The 21,055-nt window shown below is 44.7% G+C and overlaps 1 protein-coding gene across 1 annotated transcript in view; it reads left to right on the top strand.

Annotated features, from left to right (window-relative positions):
* Positions 1 to 21,055, top strand: part of LOC146809038 (claudin domain-containing protein 2-like) — a 79,287-nt gene that overhangs the window by 20,160 nt on the left and 38,072 nt on the right. The window contains exon 2 of the mRNA XM_085615846.1: positions 19,210 to 19,417. Within this exon, the coding sequence (XP_085471972.1) occupies positions 19,252 to 19,417 (166 nt within the window). The 5' untranslated portion in view covers positions 19,210 to 19,251. The remainder of the gene's footprint in view (positions 1 to 19,209; positions 19,418 to 21,055) is intronic.

Consider the following 21,055-nt stretch of genomic DNA (forward strand, 5'->3'; position numbering starts at 1 on the left):
CTTACAGGAAGGGTCCACCCATGCCATATTTGCATGTAACCACACAAGTAACACTGCATACAAAACATAAAAGGAACTCATTGAGACAGACAGAAGTTATCCAGGAAATCTGGCATGGATTTGGCCCTCCTGCACCTAAATTGGACTCCTTTGGCACAGAGGATCGCTGGGGTACCTGGAGGGCCTGCAGACCACACACACCTTTCAATGTCCTTTGTTTGAGAAATACAGTCTTGCATTTACACGTGTGCTCTGCGTTGTGGTACATGCTTCTCCAGTGCTTAATTTGAGTCCGTGGTTGGGGGAGACAACTCAAACCACTCTTATGCAAACAAAAATCAGACAACACATTATTGAACAGGGACCCCTTAGACATGATTTGCACTTTTATCACCAGAATTGGATGAGGCGAATTTTAAGCCTGAGTTCTTAATCTATAACAATGGTACACTCCAGGCTGATCTCTTCTTGAGTTCTAGGCGGCAGTGAAACTTTGCGGAGCATTATACAACCCATTAAAAGCACATTTTTATGGACGTTAATAAGCCAGATACAGAGACTGGACTCATGCTAAAGTAACTCCAGACAAGTCCGATATAAAAGCAAACGAACCGCATAGGATAAAAGCAAACACGTGGTAACCAAGATAGGTCAAAATGATACCAGCCCAGGGACACAACATGTAGCAGATGTTAGTTAAAGGAATCATGTGTGTTTGTGAGAAAGCAAACAGAGTTGTGTTCATTAAGGAAGAGGCCATTCTGCATGGTGCACCCCTGAGGAGAGCAACAGATCTAAGGTGTTCTCATATGAAGGTGAACGAAGGTTTTTGATCCCAGACATTCAAAATGAAAGCAGCCAAAGAGGGGCAGTGAAAAGATGGTCCATTCATTCTCAAGCTGCAAAGCTGCCTATCACAGAGCCAGAAAGGAGTGCAGCCTTCCAAAATACCCTCCACGTCACACCAAAGCTCTTATGGCACAAAGCAAACGAACCGAGTCATCACAACCCTCCCTTAAAACAACTCTTGTCTCTTTCATCCATGCATCTTTCCATTCATCCTTTCATCCTTCCACCTATCTGCGTATATCTTCTGTTTCACCTTTACATTCCGCCATCCATTCATTTTTTCATTCATCATTCAGTCTTTTAACATTCCATCCATTCTTCTATCCATAACCAAACCTATCCATCCATCACCCAAACCTATCTTTTAAACCTACCCATCTCTCCATCCACCCTTTCTCTCATCCATCCATCCTTTCAGTCATTCATCCATCCATCCTTTTGCTCATCCATCCATCAACCCTGTCACTTCATCCATCCATCAATCCGTCCTTTCACTCCAGACATCTACTGTGCTTTTCACTCATTCATTCACCCTTTCACTGATCCATCCACCCTTCCATCCATCTATCCACTTACCCATCCATCCATTAACCTTTCACTCATCCAGCCATCCTTTCAATCACTCATCCATCCATGCTTTCACTCATCTGTCCATCCCTTCACCCTCCCTTTCACTCATTGAATCTATTCTTTCACTCGTCCATCCATCCTTTTCTCCATCCTTCCATCCACCTCCTTTCACTCATCCATCCTTTCTCTCATCCATCCATCCATCCACCCATCCTTTCGTTCATCCATCCATGCTTTTTCTAATTCATCCATCCTCCCATTCACTCATCCCATCCATCCATCCTTTCACTGACTCATCATCCATGTATCCTTTTAGGAACCATCCACCAACCTTTCCCTCATCCAGCCATTCTTCCATTCTTCCTCTCATCTATTCATCTATCCATCCACCCTTTCATCCATTCATCCATCCATTCATCCACCCTGCCTTTTACTCATCCATTCATCCTTACACTTACCCATCCATCCACCTTTTCACTCACATCTGTCCTATAACTCACTCACCTTTGTCTGCCAAGTTGCAGTCAGAAGGGGCCCATCAAGAAATTCACCCCTGCTGTAGTTGATAAAATGGGGGTTCATGATGCCTCAGCATCCATCCTTTTACTCATCCATCCATCTTTCCATTGATCCATTCATCCGTTACACCACTCATCCACCCTTTCACTCATACTTTCACTTACATATACATGTCTCCTTTCTATCATCATCCATTCACCCTTTCACTAATCTATCCATTCACCCTTTCACTTATCCATCTACCCTTTTCTCCATCAATCCACCCTCTTTCACTCATTAATCCATTCTTTCACTCATCCGTCCTTATATCCATTCTTTCGCTCATTCATCCATCAGCAATACCCATCCAGTCTTTCACGCTCCCATCTATACTTTTACTCATATATCCATCCATCCATCCATACTTCCGCTCACTCACAAACTCATCCACCCTTTAACGTTTTTTATGAGCCTTTGCCAGCCGAGTTGCAGACAGAAGAGGCCCATCAAGAACTCAACCCCCATTGTAGCTGATAAAGTGAGGGGGGCCGAGAAGGGAAGAAGGGAAATGAAGACGTCCCTGGGTGTGATAGGCAAGTACCTTCCAGCTGGAGGACGGCGCGGATGATGCACTCAATAATTGCCAATGGTTAGCAGGATGTGCCTAGAATTACAGCCTTTACCACAAGTTTCAACAAAGGTGCCTCGATGGATAATGCACCCCCATGTATAGTTACTTTTATATTCTATTCCATTGTCAACTATTGTATTGCTCAGAAATCGTTACAAAACAAATTTTGGCACACATTTTCTAAAAAAACACCCCGGTGTACTTTCTCACTGTGCTTTTAATCGCGCCATTGTCTGCTGCTTATTACAAGTAGCCAGCTTGGTAGAAAACCTAAAAAAACACAGCCAAACTGTTGCGTTCTTTAAAATCATAGGGCCTCATTTATGAAGTTTTGATGTAGAGCAGTGCCGCAAGGAATCCTGCTGCGCTGGCCTGAGTCAAAAGGTAAGGGCAGTAATGCGCGATATCGATGAGATACGGTTTAATTCCTAGATACGGCACATTACTGCCTATTTCCCCTGCACTGGCGCACAATGGGCTGCCAAGCGCCAATGCAGGCACCCTTGTGCCATGGTGCAAGGGTGTGTGAGTTGTAGGCTAATTGTTTTTATGTAGGAAGGAACACCTTCCTGCACAAGAACAGTCAGTATAGGTGTTTTCCTCTTTCAATGAACCTCATTTACGAAGCCCCTAGTTGTACTTTTGCGCCATCGGAAAATCACTTTTTTTGACGCTCTAGTGGCGCAATTTGCTGCAGCATATTTAACAGGATACGCAAAGCCACTTTGCGTGGCTTTTCATGGCCTTGTAAAGATGTGCCCCTTTCCTGCAGAACACAGCGTGAAAGGGTGTTCCATGGGTGTTGCTGTGGGTTTTCCCACACGACATCCATGGAATCTAAAGCATTCCTAGATTTACAAGTAATCATAAATATGGGAATGCATCAGATACTAAAACCACCCAAGGGGTGGTGTTAGGGACGCCTAACAGGGAGAAATACCCTTATTTCTCCTTGTTGTTTCCTCTTGCTACGTGTGCTGCATTCTGCAAACCTCTCGTGATTGTTTTTGTGCAGGATGGTGTTCCTTACTGCATAAAAACAATCACCCCTACAATGCAGAAACCCTCGCACATTAGTTCAAGGGTCCCTGTGTTGGGGCATGGCAGCCATTGTGCACCAGCTCAGGGTAAAAGGACAGGAACGAGGCGTATCACATAGATACGGTACATTCCTGACCTTTACTTTGGATGCAGGGCAGCGCAGCAGGATTCCTTGCGACATCGTTCTGCGCCAAACCCTAATAAATTAGGCCTTGCAGCACACATGGAAAGAAGAAAAAATTAGGAGAAATAAGGATATTTCTCCTTATTGCGCCTCCCTAACACCACCCCTGGAGTGGCGTTAGAATCTGATGGGTGGGAGCACCCACAACAACACCCATGGAGCATCCTTTCATGTAGTATTCTGCATGAAATGGGCACATATTTACACGGCCATGAAAAGCCACGATAAGTGGCTTTGTGTGGCCTTTTAAATATGCTGCTGCACATTGCCCCACCGGAGCATGAAAAAAGTGATGCTCTGGTGGCGCAAAAGGTCTCGTAAATGAGGCCCTGGGAATGCTTCAGATTCCGCGAGTGTTGCGTGGGAACACCGACAGCCCCTTTCACGCAGTGTTCTGCATTAAAAGGAACACATATTTACAAGGCCATGAAAAGCCTTGTATATATGCTGCGGCACATTGCGTCACCACAGCATAAAATAATTATGCTGCGGTGGCGCAAAAGTGCCGCTGGGGGCCTCGTGAATAAAGCCCTTAGTATAGTGGGCCTTTTTTCAAAAATATTATTGAGAGAGCCACATCTCCATCCACCGTCCACCCGAGACCCTGTTTGTGCTGTTGTTATCTTATGTGGGCCATCCCCCTACAACATGTACCCCTGGCCATGGGCTAGTGTGTTAGGGTGACTGACTGCTTGTCCGGTAGACTATGTATATATGTGCCTGTAGATCATTTTGACTGCTTTGTCTGTCTACATGGGATGCTACAGATGTGTTGATTGGGTGCCTAGCGGTATGTTCCTGAACCTGTGAATTTGCATGTCAGAGTGTGTGTGTGTGTGTGTGTGTGCGTGTGGGGGTGTGGATTGTCAGTCTATGCAGCTGTGATATACACATGTCAAACCTATTTTAGTGATTGTTCTTGTAAGAAATTGGGATCATGCCCTATCAGTGTGTTACTCAAACGTGTGTCAAAGTGACAGTAATATGGCTGCCAGCTTCTACACTAGAGTTTCTTTTCTCAAAACAGACATTAATCACAACATGATGCAGTCTATTTTCCTAATTCAACAAACGCACACAGATAAGGACATTTGTGGAATGTCACTTTTCTTCTTTTCTGCATTTTGTGCCTTAGAAACTTGTTTTCCCCTTAAAACATCTCTCATTCCAAAGGAATTCTGCAATCTTTACACCATATGGTGCACTTTTACACTTGCACTGCCTACATTTCCCAGGTGTAACGCGTGCGAAAATGCGTGGTAGAATGTCGGTGAATACCACATCATTTAGAAATATACTAGAATTCAGCACAGTGGACTTCCCTGACAACTCCCAGAGAGCACACAGTGGTATACACAAAGTACACAATATTCACATGTATTTATGACAATTTCCTTCTTTGTTGATTATAAATAAACTAAAAGGTTCCTAGTTTTTATAAAGATTTCAGATTGTAGCCATAACATACAAACACAATATAAAAACCTTACATAAAAGGTGTGATTACTGAAAACATGCAAAGACAAGCATTGGCATAGCCAATAGGTCTCGGCATTGGGACCTTATAAGTGTTTAGTCATCCAGCACAATATCCTTGGTGCAACAACATCAAGTGTTGCATGGCTAAACACTTATAAGGTCTCAAAGGCGAGACCTATTGGCTATGCCAATGCTTGTTTTAGCCATGTTGTACAGCAGCACAACTTCTATGCAGCATGGCTGAAATGCACTTTCAACCGTGCTGCACAGTAGCCACGCTACTGTACAACATAACTAAAACAATCACATTTACAAAGTCAATAGATCTTGCATAAGCGAGACCTACAGACTTTGCCAACGCTCAGTTTTCCTGGCAGGAGGGGCACGGCAAACAACAAAGTTAGCGTGCAGGGGGCAAAGAAGAATGCGGGAGGGTGTTGATTTGGGTAGCAAGCAAGCAATGTAAAAGGAGAATAGATGTTACGGTGCAAGCAACAATGCAGGATGAGAGATGACAGAACAAATAACAATGAGGCTATCAACGACGGGGCACCAATGACGTGGCAAGCAAAGAGGGGGCGGCAACTACAATAGGGTAAGAAACAGGGCAAGCAAAGCCAGGGCAAGAACAAGAGGGCAGGAAACAGCAGGGCAATAACGACGGGGCAAGCAATCACAACAGGGGAACAATGAGAGAGCAACAACAATGGGGCTAGCAACAACAATGGAGCAACAATAACACAGCACTGGAGTGGGCGGGGGGGCAAAAGCCCCCAAACACATACACTTTTATGGAGCGCTATAACTTAAAAAAATTAAAGCACCTCTGAAAGCCCATGAGCAGTGGAAGGTCACAGGGCACTGAAAGGAAGCAGTACTTGGCCATGCTCCAGGGGAGGGGCAAACACACAAAGAGGATCACCTTTTTAAGGTGGTGCAGCAGCTCTGTACTCCTCCGTTGGCTGGAGAGATTGATGGTTCAAACGATTTTGGAAATCAGGTAGCTGTTTTTTTCCAACTCCAAGTCACTAACATCTATGACGAACTTGAACTATCAAAACAAAAAAATTGCATGCTGCAATCCTCAAGTAGTGAGCCTCGGTTGGAACCTTTTTTCACTCTGGAGTCCAAGAACCGAGAGCCTATCTTGCTCACGGTCTTTCCATCTCTTACCCCTACAATCATTGAACAACACCTCCTTAATATTAAGTTAGACTCACCCTTGGAATCGTGCAGACCTGCAATTCTGCACATGGTGGCTGGTACTGTTGCATGCCCTCTTGCGTCTTTAATGAGTAACGGTATCTCCTCTGGCTGCTATCCACAGCTATGCAAAGAGGTGGTGATCAGGCCTTCTTAAATGCCCAATCTTGATAGTAAAGATCTTAAAAACTATCGTCTGATAGTCTCCCTACTTCCACTACCTGCCAAGATTCTTGAAAGACACTTGAATGGCCACCCGATGAAGTTTGTGGAAGATTAGGGTTGGTTGGACATATCTCAGTTCGGCTTCTGGAAACATCATGGAGCCGAAACCACATTGGTCTCGGCCATGGACTACATTAGGCGGCTAGTGGATGAAGGGCAAGGCACAGCTCTGTTTTTTTTAGATCTGTCCACGGCCTTCGAGACCATGTCCACTTCTCTGATGATGATCACCTACAAGAAATAGGTATTGCAGATAGGGCTATTGTATTATAGTCCTTCTTCCTTAAGGACAGCTCTAAGAGGGAAATTCCTAACCAATACTACTCTGATGGTTTTTTTGCCATGGGGCATACCGCAGCGCTCATCTTTGAGCCCTATATTAGTTCATCTTTACGTTTCTCCACTTGCCACCATTATTTGCTCTTATGAGCAGTATGCGGTATCATACGCTGACGACACCCTGATCATTGGGTCGATCCCTAATAACTCAGCAGCTACCACAGATAATTTCTCACACTGTATGTTTGCGGTCTCAGACTGGATGGAAAAGAATTTCCTTAAACTCAATGGCCAGACAACCAAGGTGTTGCTCTTTGGGATGCAAGCCTCGATTTTAAATAACAATTGGTGGCCGGACACCTTAGGCACCCTCCCTACTCCAGTGAGAAGGCAAAAAATCTTGAGGGATTCTAGAGAGCGATCTCTCGCTTCATGGACTGGCAATCGTACATGGCTCATAAGGAAGTTAAATAAAATCTTTTCCTTTATTCCTCTGTCGGCACGAAAGCAGGTTGCCCTGACATTGGTCATGTCCAGAATTAAATATTGTAACGCTCTCTGTCTGGATTCTAATATCAGCACCCAGGCAAAATTGCAGGCAGCACAGAACACACTCGCCAGGGCGATCCTTGACATTCCTAAGTGCAAAATCAGCTGCTGGGGGGCCGCGTGAGCTGCAGTAGCTCCCCATCAGGGAGCGTATTATGTTTAAGGCTATCAGTATTGTACATAAACCTCTCTACCAATCGGGTCCAGCTGGGATTAGGGAGATGCTCCACAGGTACATTCCAGGAAGAAATCTCCGTTCAGTCCATCACAATTTGGTTATAATGGCTAGAGTCCGGAAGAAGAGATGGGGGGGGGGGGGGGGTTACAGAGCCTTCTAAGTCGCTGGAGCCAGACTCTGGAACTCGCTCTCCCAATCTGTGACTGCGATCAATGGGCACTTGCCTTTTAAAAAAGGCACTTAAGACTTGGTTATATACTATTTAGGCAGCCCCTTCTTAGCATGTACATGTTTGATTTGCCACTGGTTTGCAGCGGACTTCTGTGACTACAGCACTTTGATGCCTACGGGTAATTGTTGCGCTTTATAAAAATCTAAATCAAATTAAACCAATTCTCAAGCCAGACAAAAAGACAAAAGAGAAGAAAGGAAATGAGAACAACAGTGAAGCCAACCAGTGGAAAGCAATGGGCTGGCTCAAAGCCCCCTATGAGCTAACAAAACGTCTCACAAGCGCCAGGGCATGCACTGTCTCAGATGAGACCTAAAAGAAGCCATTTCACTATCTATCCTAAATTGGGTGGGTCTTGTATGTGCTTTCTCCTTGTATGTTCTTTCTCCAAGGTTCCTACTCCGCAGGACTGTCGGAGAAAAACTTCTGTTGAAGAGAGCCAACTGAGACTTTGTCGACGGAAACTTTGCCCTTCTCTAAATGAGGCGATTTCGGACCAAGAGTTTCGCACACAGGGTGCTCCATTGCGTTTGCGATGGAGTATGTTCTCGGCCAAACCCTAAACCAGATCCTTAAGTTCTGGGAGTAGTGGACATCACATGTACAGCTCACCTAACTCAAATACAAAACAAAACAAGCCATAACCAGGCAGGGGAGCTCTGTGTGCCTGGGGGTGCCTGAAACGAAACTACTACACAAAATCTTTATCAGTCAATAGAGTTCTCTTAAAGCTACGGGCAGCCGTTTTATTGTTTGATACGTGTCCAGTTTTAAAGCAAGCATCGATTTTCCATGCAGAATTTAATGCAATTTGATTCCAAGAAAGAGTTCAATCATGCACTTAGACTGCATACAAAGATATTTTCAATGTCTAAAAACCCCGGAGATGACAAAGTGCGATGTGCTACGTAAAGATAAGCATGCCAGTCTGTCTAAAGTGTTTTGGGGCAGATTTACAAGGCTCTTGCGCCACTTTTCCATCACTTTTCCCATGTTAAAAGTGATGCAAAAGTGGCGCAAGGGCCTTGTAAATCTGCCCCTTCGTTCCCAAACTTGGGCTATGATAGCGGCACGTGCATGGGCCTGCTGGCCTACTGCGCCTCCGCCTCTGCTGCGTCATAGTGACAGATTTACAAGCCATTACTTTTGCGCCGCCGGGGCATCACTTTTGTGAAGTAGCGGCGGCGCAAAGCTAGCGCCATGCTGCGACAGATTTACAATGTGATGCATCAAGAGAGATGCGTCACGTTGTAAAGCCCTGCGCAACATTAAACCCACGTCAGGTTTAATGTATGCAGGGTGGGCGGTACGTCGGAAAAAGCCTCTGAAAAGTGACGCAGTGAAATCTACAAGATTTCACGCTGTCACTTTTCCGACGCTGGTGCGTCAAATCCTTACGCCTGCTTCAAGCAGGCGTAAGGCGTGACGCACCATGTTAGGGATAGGGCAGGTTGGAACAGTGCTGGAGTTGCGTCGCGCTTGCGACACAACTTCAGTACTGCGCCAACCTTACGCCGGCAGATGCGTCACGCATCTGCTTGTCCTTGCTCCGCGATGCACCGCATTGTAAATGCGGCGCATCTGCGGTGGCGCAAGGGCAAACTTGCGTGACGCATCTTCCCTGGCGCATCCCTGCTGATTTGCAGGGATGCACCAGAGAACGTAAATCTGCCCCATAGTGTTTTACCACAGATTCGGAGATTATGAGAATCACTTGCGTAGGAGCCTCCGGGGTGTGCAAGGCAACGAACACCAGATATACTTCTGGAAATAAGACTGACTTCCGTGCCCGTCTGGCATACAAACAGCTCGGCGTCTATTTTTAGCATGCTTTAGCGGAAGCAGGTAGAGTTGAGTGAAAGAATGAAATGAATAAAGTAGGTCCTGTCACTACAGCGTGTGCGGTGTGCCGTGGGACGGCATTTGCGCAGATAACGCTCTGGGCGGAAAGAAATGTGGTGCCCTTGCTGCTATCTGTGAATAAAATGAGGAAACAGAGAGAATTTAATATTTTCGCGGGCCAGGGGGGTTAGGAACTGGCCTCTGAACACAATGTGAGTAGTAATCAAGTCTTGTTCTTATCTTTGCATTTTGGCGTGAGTGATTTTTACGCAAGACTAACACAATGCGGCCCCCGGGGGAAGTAAGACCAGCGGTCTAGTCTTCCCCCGGGGATTTCGCGCAATTGAAGGACAGGGGAGGAAGGGGTGGGATAAGGGGTGGGGTCGTCAGGTAGGGATTAAAAGGGGGAGGAAGAGGAAGTCCTTCCTCTTCCTTTCCCCAGCGCCTCAGGGTGGGTCAGGAGGGGGAAGGAGTCCATGACGGGCATACTCACCCTTCCGGGGAGGGGGATACTGGGGAAACGTGGGGGTGCGTCAGACCAGTGTATGACGAATGGAGATGATGGTGAAGTTTTGGAAGAGAAGTGAGGAAGCGAATGGAAGTGAGAAGGTTGCGGTGTGAAGCGGGGATGGAGTAGTTGGAGTCTTGGAGAGTATGGGATAGTGAGAAATGTTGTTGTTGGGGATTGTTGGGGATCTGTGTTATGTTTCTGGTTATGATTGTCCAACCCTGTCCTAATAAAATGGCCATTTACGCTAAAAGTACCTTGCGTGGACAGATTATTGCGCGATGCGGCCCCCGGGGGAAGTAAGACCAGCGGTCTAGTCTTCCCCCGGGGATTATGCGCAATTGAAGGACAGGGGAGGAAGGGGTGGGATAAGGGGTGGGGTCGTCAGGTAGGGATTAAAAGGGGGAGGAAGAGGAAGTCCTTCCTCTTCCTTTCCCCAGCGCCTCAGGGTGGGTCAGTTAGTGGATCGTTGGCCACCCGCCCACCCGGCAATTACATGACTAGTTGGTGTTGTCATGTTTCTCGGCGTGCCAGTTTAGGACGGGTTGTGTGTGTGTGGGGCGGATTGGGGAGGGGGGAGGAGTCCATGACGGGCATACTCACCCTTCCGGGGAGGGGGGTACTGGGGAAACGTGGGGGTGCGTCAGACCAGTGTATGACGAATGGAGATGATGGTGGAGTTTTGGAAGAGAAGTGAGGAAGCGAATGGAAGTGAGAAGGTTGCAGTGTGAAGCGGGGATGGAGTAGTTGGAGTCTTGGAGAGTATGGGATAGTGAGAAATGTTGTTGTTGGGGATTGTTGGGGATCTGTGTTATGTTTCTGGTTATGATTGTCCAACCCTGTCCTAATAAAATGGCCTTTTACGCTAAAAGTACCTTGCGTGGACTGATTATTGCGCGAAAGCAGAATCCGTAGACACAGATTGGCAGTAAACATGCCACTGACCCAAATTTAGGGCAAGTTGAGTTCCCGTCTCCACCCTGTTCACCCTTTGTGCTGGTGCACCGCTGTTATGTCATGATATGGCAAGCCACCATTCTGTCATCAACTGGGAAACTAGCACCATATTATTACAAGCATTGGCATATCCAATAGGTCTCGCTTTTGGGACCTTATAAGTATGTTTACTTTTGCTATAATCGCGGCACGTAAAGCGCGGGTGCCGCGATTATAGCAAAAGTAAAGAAATAGAAAAAAACATCTATTTCTTTACGTTTGTTATAATCGCGGCACCCGCGCTTTACGTGCCACGATTATAGCAAAAGTAAACATACTCATAAGGTCCCAAAAGCGAGACCTATTGGCTATGCCAATGCTTGTTTTTATTGCTTTCGGCTAGTATATACACGTGTTCTTTTGCCAGTGTTTATTTCAAATAGCCAATGAGTGCAGTGCATTTAATCCGGCTCCTGGTATATCAGTGATGGGTTTCTACTGAAAACCGATAAACCCAAACACCTCGAAATGTGTGTTGAGCGACAAAGGGGCTGATTCGTTTGTACTAGATTGCTGCTTGTTATTGTTAATGTGACGTACACTCGCTGCCTCTGCACAAGTACACAAGGCACCGATTGTGCGCCGCTTTATGTGTATAACATTTATAACTCCATTAATTCGCATTCAATCAATAATCAGAATACCTTTTTAGATTGTTTTATATATTTTAGGGTTTTGGTAAAGCGCCACAGGCTGCTGCCAGCCGCCTCGGGGCACTTTGCGAGGAGGCAGGTGCAAAGTTGATTGTACTGACTAGACAGTGAGCCCGGATTGGATGTTTGAGCCAGTCTGTGCCACGGACACAGATAAACTTCCCTACAATGCTGGTTTTAGTTAGCCAGTCAACAGTCTATTTACAGCTTTATATAGTTCTATTTACATATCGATAATTACGTGGGGTTTGATAAAAGAGTCCTCTCCTTTGTCACGAGGTAGACAGGACAGAGCTATTACAATGTGTTCTAGTATCTATAAAAAAGAAATTAGACATGATAATGTTACCATCGCAATATAGAAGTCATCTGAAAATATGTCAATGTGCTTGTAAAGAGCAGATGGCTGCCGCAATTGTGCATTGAAAGCGTGTGTCATCGCGATCGCTCTGAAAGCGAAAGTGATCGCGATCGCGCACGAGTTTTCAAAGTGCTGCTGAAGGCTAGCGGGTCGCGCATGCACGGTCACGTGATCGCAAGCGCTAGGCCAACCAGCAGCACTTTGAAAACTCACATACAAAATGTCTCTCCGAGCCAGAGCATGCGCTGGGCTCAGCGAGACCTAAAAAATCAGATGACGGCGAAATAATAATAATATGTCCATGCTAAAATCACACTAGTAACAATAAAACCACACAAAAAGCTCATTATAGTTCATAATAATTAAACCCCTTCATAAATTGGTGATGCAAATAAAATCAGTCAGCAAACAAGTACCGGATTCAACCTTCTGTTTGTTCTTTTCTCAAAATAAACCTGGTAGATCACATGTAAGAGGGAACTGTGCAAACATTATCAATATCTTATGTCCTATAGCACAGTGACAAGGCATTACAAAGAGATCTTATCCCAAACGTACTAAACAGAGGGCAAAGCCAGCACCGTCTTGGGCCGGCTGTTGTTGTGCAAGACAAGCAATAAATATAATATTGTGTCCTTGCCCCTAAAGTCCATGTGCAATCTTGAGACGGGTGTGCAACCCATTTGAAGCGAAAAGCTCGAGTTTGAAAGATTCCTATCCAGAATTTACATATAAGGTACGTTTCGGTTCCGGGTGTAGCAGATCTAAATATGGGGCGTGTCTGTAGGACTAATACTAAAACTCGTGAGCAGTTAGAGGGTTCGTATTGCTACAAGCTCCAGTAAATTCCAAATGCCAGCATGCCTCCTGGACCGCTGCAGGGCTCCCACAATTTATGTGACTGCCTTCCCACCAGACATGGTCCACGCCTATAGCATTAAGTACTTTACATCCATGTTCCCCCCACCTATGACCTTTGTGCGTTCTAGAGCTGGCACTTCCAGAGCAGATTGTAAATACACACTTGCTATGGGGATTCTGTTTAAGCGCATCCAATATAGAACAGGTCTTAAGGCGGCTATGTCTGATGCAGGTCATACCCAGCTCTGCCTATAGGGGGAGTAGCGGAGTCCCAGGGCCCAATTTTAACAAAATACGCAGGAAATTATTTTCCACCACTTGCAAGTTCCTGGCTTCGTTGTAACCCCAACTCTTGGCACCATAATGAGCTGGAGCAACAGCTTTCTACCTATAGAGCTTCAAGACGGCCTTTAGGGGCCGGCTGTCTATCCTTTCGGCAAATCTAAGAGCAGCATCGCAGCATGCTCTGAACTTACCTGTAGATGTCCCAGATGAGGCTGCCAACTGAGTGAGCGATGGAAGCAGACCAACATAGGTGAACTGATCAACCTTTCCTAGCACCCCCCCACATCTTTCTTGAATGGCCTCCATACGTGCAAACTTGTTTTCATCACCATGGTCTTTGTTTTTTCTTCCAACTAATAAGTAGACGTTTTGCTGTGCAGAACCCAAGAAATGTGTTAATCATGACATGCTTGGAGTTTTCCATCAATGATAGCAGCACTGCGTCATCCGTATTTAACAATATTGGGACCTTCTCATCTAACAGCTTAGGACAATCTATGTCCATCGCCTCCCAACTGGCAATAACATAATTTATATATAAGCTAAACAGAAGACAGTCAATGACGCAACCCTGCCAAGCTACAGAGCGGGTGAGGAAGGGGGGAGTTACATCCCCCATCTGGACCAAGTCAGACTTGCGTTACATTGCAACAGTGAAGACCTTTGATAGCTGCCAACAGGGGTAGATCAATACCCGCAGATTAAGCCTTTTTCTACATACCAGATCAAAGACGGACCTTGTTAGAAATGGGGTTCCTGGTTTGCACCTTGTCCTAGCAGAAACCACCACTTTAGTCAGGGTAAGCCAGATACGCACTAAGAGATAGCCTGTGGGTAGCTTTGCACGGAGCAGTCAGGCTTATCTAAAGAGGCAAAGCGTAAAGTATTTGTGCAACACACACACAGTAACACAATGAAAACATCACAAAAAGACTCCACACAAGATTAGGAAATCCAATAAACAGAACCGAAGTTATGAATTTGAAAAAATATTATTAAATTATAGTGCTTAGAGTAATAAAACGCCAACGTGGACATCTAAATCCAAAATTCAGGGTGACTGCAATGGAGAGCAGGCTGGCTACAGGACACATGCAGCTCCCGCTGAGAAAGTACTTTGGATAGAGGAAGTGTCGACATCGGAGACTCAATGCGAGGAGCCGAGAAGGTGGCACATCATCATCGATCACGTAGATGGAGGTGATGCGTCGGTTCAGATCCGTGCAATCAGCAAGACTTTGTCGTCAAACCCCTTGGCGATGAAGGCGATGCATCATCTTCTAGCTGTGCAGTCCGTTGTCATTAAGACACACAGTCCATTGAAGCGATGTCGTCGGGGAGCATGCCCAGACAAAGCCCAACCCTGGAAATGATTCAGGAATACCCACCAAATATTTTCCCCACCCCATCTAAAATTGAGATGGGCCTATAATATGCAGGGTCAGTACAACTTCCTTTCTTATGCAGGGGACCAATATAGCAGATCGCCAGGACTGAGGAATTCAGTCTGACTGGAGCACCGCATTATAGAACTTCACTGAGATGCCAGCCCAGAAAACTGAGTTTTCTGGAAAAAGTTCCACAGGAACCACATCAGGACATTGGGCTTTATTAGCCTGTTGCTGCCTTGTAGATTTCGCTGGCTCAGGGCAGAGAAGGTGTAAACTGCAGGTGTTACCAGCATCAGGAGTTTCTGGCATGCACCTGACAAGGTCAGGATCTTATCTACACATCTTTGTAAATTGAGCCACCCACACATAAGCCCCGATGTAGTGTTCAATCTTGTGGCCATGCTTGTTAACATACCATAAGCATTTATAAAGCGCAAGTTCAAGCGGAGGTATCTCGGCGCTGAATAACAGATGTTTATTGTTATCCAACTCAATGGTACTCATTTTATCGACCTCAGATGGATAAAAGGCTGAGTGAACCTACCAGGATTCGAACCTGTGACCATGAGGTCAAACACAGGCCCTTGCAAAGGACACATTAGTCCATTGAGCAAACAGACCCAGCAAGTCCCTCATCTAGAATTACTTGAGGTCATTGCTCCTACAGCAGCCAATGCAATTGTTCCATGCTCTTGCTGGATCCTCTGCTTTTTTTTGCATGACAATTTTTTTATATGTTCTTCTTAAATCCCCAAAACGTGCTTCCGAAGCAAGCGACATTCTGCACATTGTCAAAGCCACTGAAAATGTTTTCTTACAAGAGTAATATTTATACGTCAGACCAATCCAGTAGGTTGTTACTCTTTATTATTTTCTCTTTGGGATGGATAGGTATTATCTGAAACAGTGCAATCTTCTCCATCATTGTATTGAAAGATACTAGAATTAGTGATTCCATACTTAACTCATAGCCTGCTAAACCCCTCTTACTGACCTTACATTAGGTGTTTATTCCAGAGTCATCAGGTGGAATAGGCTCTTAATGGGTGTAGACATCGCCTTAACAACATCCACCATTGTATCTGCAAGTAGGTCGGTCATGATGTTTTCTGGTCTAGGGTGTATCTTCAGGTCGATCACTCTGTGCCAAGCATCTCCCTCCACCCCGCCTGTAGGTGCAGTTTGCTGGGCTGTCCAACTGCGTGCACCCATTCAGAATCGCGTGCCTGTACTCAACAAAAGAGAGGTAAAGATACCCCTCCTATGAAAGTCAATTCTTCCAGAATAATTGGGTCTGATACCAACCAGCATTTGTCCTCTTATTTGCACCAACTCTCCAAAACATTAGATGGTGGGTGGTTGTTAAAATCACTACCCACAGTCAGCCCATTATCCGAGTCTGTTTATCATCTGGGATTTTGCTAATGACCCCCTCCAGTGAGGAAAGCGGGACGCTGACCTTGCCATTATGCCCAGGTGGTATGTACAGGGTCAGGATATCTATCCTCTCCTCTTTCGGAGCGTTCACGGTTAGCTTTAAATGTTGGATATTCCACAGAGGTCCTTGACTGGGAGTAGTTGTATTGATACCTGTGTTTTTTTTTTTTAATATGCATGGCTAACACACATATCAGGGTCCCCTTCTTTCCATACTTGCCACAATATGGAAGTCATTATACCCATCTAGGGACATCGCCTCAGTAGCCCACGTCTCAGGATACAATATATATCTGCCCTGTGGATGAAGCCTACCCAATCCGGGTCATCCCGTTTGCCTGCCAAGCTAGCGATGTTCCACAATATGAGTAAATTTACTTCCCCTGTGTTGCCTGACCTTCCTTTTTTATGCAATAACTTGGGAGATGTGTGAATGGGGCTGTTAAATATAATTCATGGGCAGTGAAGATGTTTTCCTATTTTTTGTACTGGCCAGAAGGGCTAGTAACTACATCGAATTCTCCAAGCAAAGCTTTTCCTCAATTTCGTCTTTCGGAAGATAGCTTTAATCAACCAATATGGTATCATCTCTCCTTGTAATAATAACTCTACTTAAAGATTCCTTTTGTATGGGCATGTTACAGTAACAAATGCATAAATAAAGTTGTTTTAAAAAAAGGTAAATTTTTGCAGGGCAGCACATTTCCAGGCTGTAGTTCATTCCAGGCTGTACAGAACATGCCAGACAGCCACCTGACAGGGCAGGACTTATGAGGTACCACATCCAGTGGTACATCACACAGGAGGGCTAGAAGAGGACTTAAGACCTGCAAGGGTTGGCTACCCTGCTTTGTATATCAAAACACAAGATGCAGCTCTGGATTGTTTTTGTGCTAAGAGGGGTTTATACTAAATACTCAGGGGCATATCATCAAGCCCCGGGGATAAAATTATCGCCGCTTTAGCGTCCGTTTTCGGACGGAAAGCGGCGATAATTTTATCCCCTAATCAGCAGGCTCACGCTATCGCATGAATCCTTGCGTTATCGCCCTTTCCCCTAAGGCCCATCTTTGCATCTCTAATGAGATGCAAAGTGGGCGTTCCTGCCCTGACATAACTGGAGAAATGTCTCTAAGCGACATTTCTCCAATTATCAATGGGCACGCTAACCTGCAGAGCGACAAGCAGAGTAGAGATAAGCTCTGTTATCGCTACTTTTCTTACGCCTGCTTCAAGATTGACTTAGCCATGATATCCTATGTAAGGTGGATATCATGGCTAAGTATGCCTTGCCCTATCAGCAAGCTTTCGCCAAACCTTGTGCGATTATCGCTGTATTTCCAGCGATAATCGCACAATTGGCAGCTTGCACTCTGAATTTTATCGCTTTAGTGATTAGCGTTGCTGATAGCACGCTATCTCCACGATAAAATTCAGCGTTTGCCGGCGATAATTATCGTTGCGCTAAGAGCGCTGAGCGATAATTATCGCATGGCCTTGATGATATGCCCCTCAATTGTGGAGCAAGAGGGTTGGGAAGGCAGCAGAGCAAGTGAAAAAAGTGCTTAAAACTAACTACAGGGTTGCAACAAAAACTTTATTAGGGTGACCATGGGCTAGAATTAAAAACAGCATGGCACTGCGGGAATCATCAAACCCACTCATGTGTCATAGAGGTCAACATGTTTCAGCCTATGGCCGATCGGTGTCAGGGTTTTCTTCAGGACCTAACCCTATAGTTAGTTTTAATCAATTTTTAGGTCTCGCCTGACCCAGCGCATGCGCTGGGCTGGTGAGACATTTTGTGAGGGCTCAAAAAAGTGCTACCAGACCAGCCTAGACCTACAGTGCATGTGCGCGGGCGCGCGCGTCATGCTTTCCCGCGATTACTTTCACTTTCGCGGCCGCAGGGCCGCTTTGATATTTGATCGCGATCGCTTTGATGTTCTCCGTGAGGCTTCATTAGATTGCAGCAGTTAAAACAAGCATTGGCATAGCCAATAGGTCACACTTTTGGGACCTTATAAGTGTTTAGGTATGCAACTGTTGCATGGCTTAACACTTATAAGGTCCCAAAGGCGAGACCTATTGGCTATGCCAATGCTTGTTTCTCTTGGTCTGCTGCCCTCACCAACCCTTGCTCTACAATTGGGTATTTAGTATATTCTCTCCTAACAAAAAAATACATCCCTACGCGCCTCCCTCTCAGTGAGGAGGTTGTAGCCTGTATTGTGATTTGGCATCACAATACAAGGAGGTTCCCAACTATGAAGCATGCCACCTATGGTAGGTGAGGGAAACCGTCCTATAAAAAGGACACACCTTGGTTGTTAATTTTCCAGTTAGGCTAGCAATATACATAGACCCAACAGTTTCTTTCTGTGTTTTGTGACCACATCCAGCCCCATGATCCGAAAATGGTCTCTATTACTAATGATCAGTTGGCAGACTCTATGGGCCCGATTCACAAAAGTAATCTGAGACAAAATCCTAACTTTACAAAATGCATTTAGGAGTACTAAAGTTAGGAATCCTAACTTTCGTACTCCTAAATGCCCTTTGTGAATACCGAAAGTCGTAAAGCTAGGATCTTGTCTCAGTTAAACTTAAGTTTTGGTCTTAAGAAGGCTAAAACCTAAGATTAACAGGGACAAAATCCCAACTTTATGACTTTCGGTATTCACAAAGGGCATTTAGGAGTACTTACAGTTACTTGTTCTGCCATAAAATATGGTTCCACCCTGTTTAGGTCATGAGTGGTAATAGTCCTATACAGTGATATTGGGACAAACGTGCATAAATTACAACCTTTTTTGAGGAATTAGTCAGAAAACGCTTTTGATGTAGACTTATACCTCCTGACTGCCGCGGAAGTTGAACAGCGTTGGTGTTACTGAACGATGGTGCAGGAGTAGAGATGTCGATGCTCACCTGTCCGATTATTGTCATTTATGCAGATGCCCCTTTAAAGAGGACACGCCCACCTTGGTGAACCAAAGATGTCTGTTCTGCAAGTGACCGGTTTGGGCTTCATCGTCCTCAGCATCCTCTGCTGCGTGATCTCCCTGGCAACAGATTACTGGGTGTCGGGTCCAGAGTTCCACATGGGCCTCTGGAATCTTTGCAACAACAAGTCTGAGTGTTCTTCTCTTCCTCAGTTAGAATGTAAGAAACATGTTGCAGAACTCAAAATGTATTCAATTAACTATAAGTAGGCACTCTGGAACATTTTGAGTGGTGCAGGGACTACTTGCAGTACACAGGAACTGGATGTGTGACATTAAAGCACTTTCTTTTCTAAAACATTCAAAAGAAAAAGTCAGAATTTTTCAAAATCTCCAAACACTAGGAGGTGTTACCCATGGGTGGTCAACAGGTTTGTTGCATCTAAATCCTTCATCCATTTGAACCAATAATAAAAACATGATCCAAGATTTGTTCCAATTACACATCTTCACCTGAGCAACATTAGTCTTCAATGCCTAATCCTGAAGGTCTTGGTTGATTATACTTCACTGTCTTAATTATTGTATCCTATGCAATTTAGTATTTTTTAAGGCCACCCTCTCTACTACACGACTAGTAAAAAAAATCCACATCCTTTCTGCCTCCTCTATGCTATGGTTATATTTTTTTAATATTTGTTTTTATTGGAAGCATATGCGACAAACTTTAAAAAAGAATAAAGAAAGCATGCACCCACCTAAATATTGCAACCATCTGCATGGAATAAATCGTTTGCATTGTTTAAATAATTAACCATCACATGACATTTTAATATAACAGTAAAGGAGCTGTATTTAAGGCAAGTCGGATGTATTTAAGACAAGTAAAGAATATGTTATTACTTTTAATGCACATACCAGGAAAATATTCTTACTGTCGCAAAGAAAAGGTACTATTGGCTTTGAATTACTGTAACCTGCAACTATAGTTTAAACACACAAGGATGACTGAATAATAAAGAATGGAAAGGAAAAAAGCACTGGAAAAGTAAAGTATTGGCCCACCTGCCCTGGCACAAAAGTGCACTTCTTTTTCGGTCGATGTGCATATGTGATTAGGTAAAAATGTTCACCCTCGCAGTGCATGAGAGCTAATGGCTTAAGAGTGCTGAATAATAGCCTTGTAGTGTGCTATGGTGAATGTAAGCAATATATGAACGACAGCTAAATAGACCAATGAAGGACAAGGGCTATCTCAAAGCCCCTCTTTATATGTACAAATGTTTTAATTTTATTTCAAAAACAATTTCAGTAGATACGATTGAACAGACAGATAAAGGTGTCTCTAGGCCAGACCTAAAACGGTGAATACATTGTTAGCTTTATTTGTGTTTGGTTGAAATTAATAAAGAGGCTAGCAGTTATTAGGGTCTAAAAATACAAAGCAAGGAGTTAAAAGGTGAGCCTCTTTTTAGGGCGTCTTTTTAGGGATGATTGTACTTTACATATTGCCCTAGCCAATCAATAAAGGAAATGGATCCTGCACTATTCCTGTGAGAAATTGGATCATTGGTTGAGGGGGAATGTGAGCCATTCTCACGCAACAACCACAATCTCTAAATCTGTGCTTAACCCTCTGGTAGCTTAGCACAAAGCAGTGCGGCTTAACTTAGAGGCAATGTGTAAAGTATTTATGCAGCACCTAGAGTAAAATGTAATAAATTATTTTACAACAAAAAAACAATAACTTAACCCGGAGAGATGCAATTTTAAAGATTTGGGTAAAAAAATAAAGCCTGGAAGCACAGAAGACCCACTGTGGTCATTTGGTCACGTTGGACTGAGACAAGGTCACAAG

The sequence above is a fragment of the Triturus cristatus genome, chromosome 7 (assembly GCF_964204655.1).
Source record: "Triturus cristatus chromosome 7, aTriCri1.1, whole genome shotgun sequence".
NCBI lineage: Eukaryota > Metazoa > Chordata > Amphibia > Caudata > Salamandridae > Triturus > Triturus cristatus.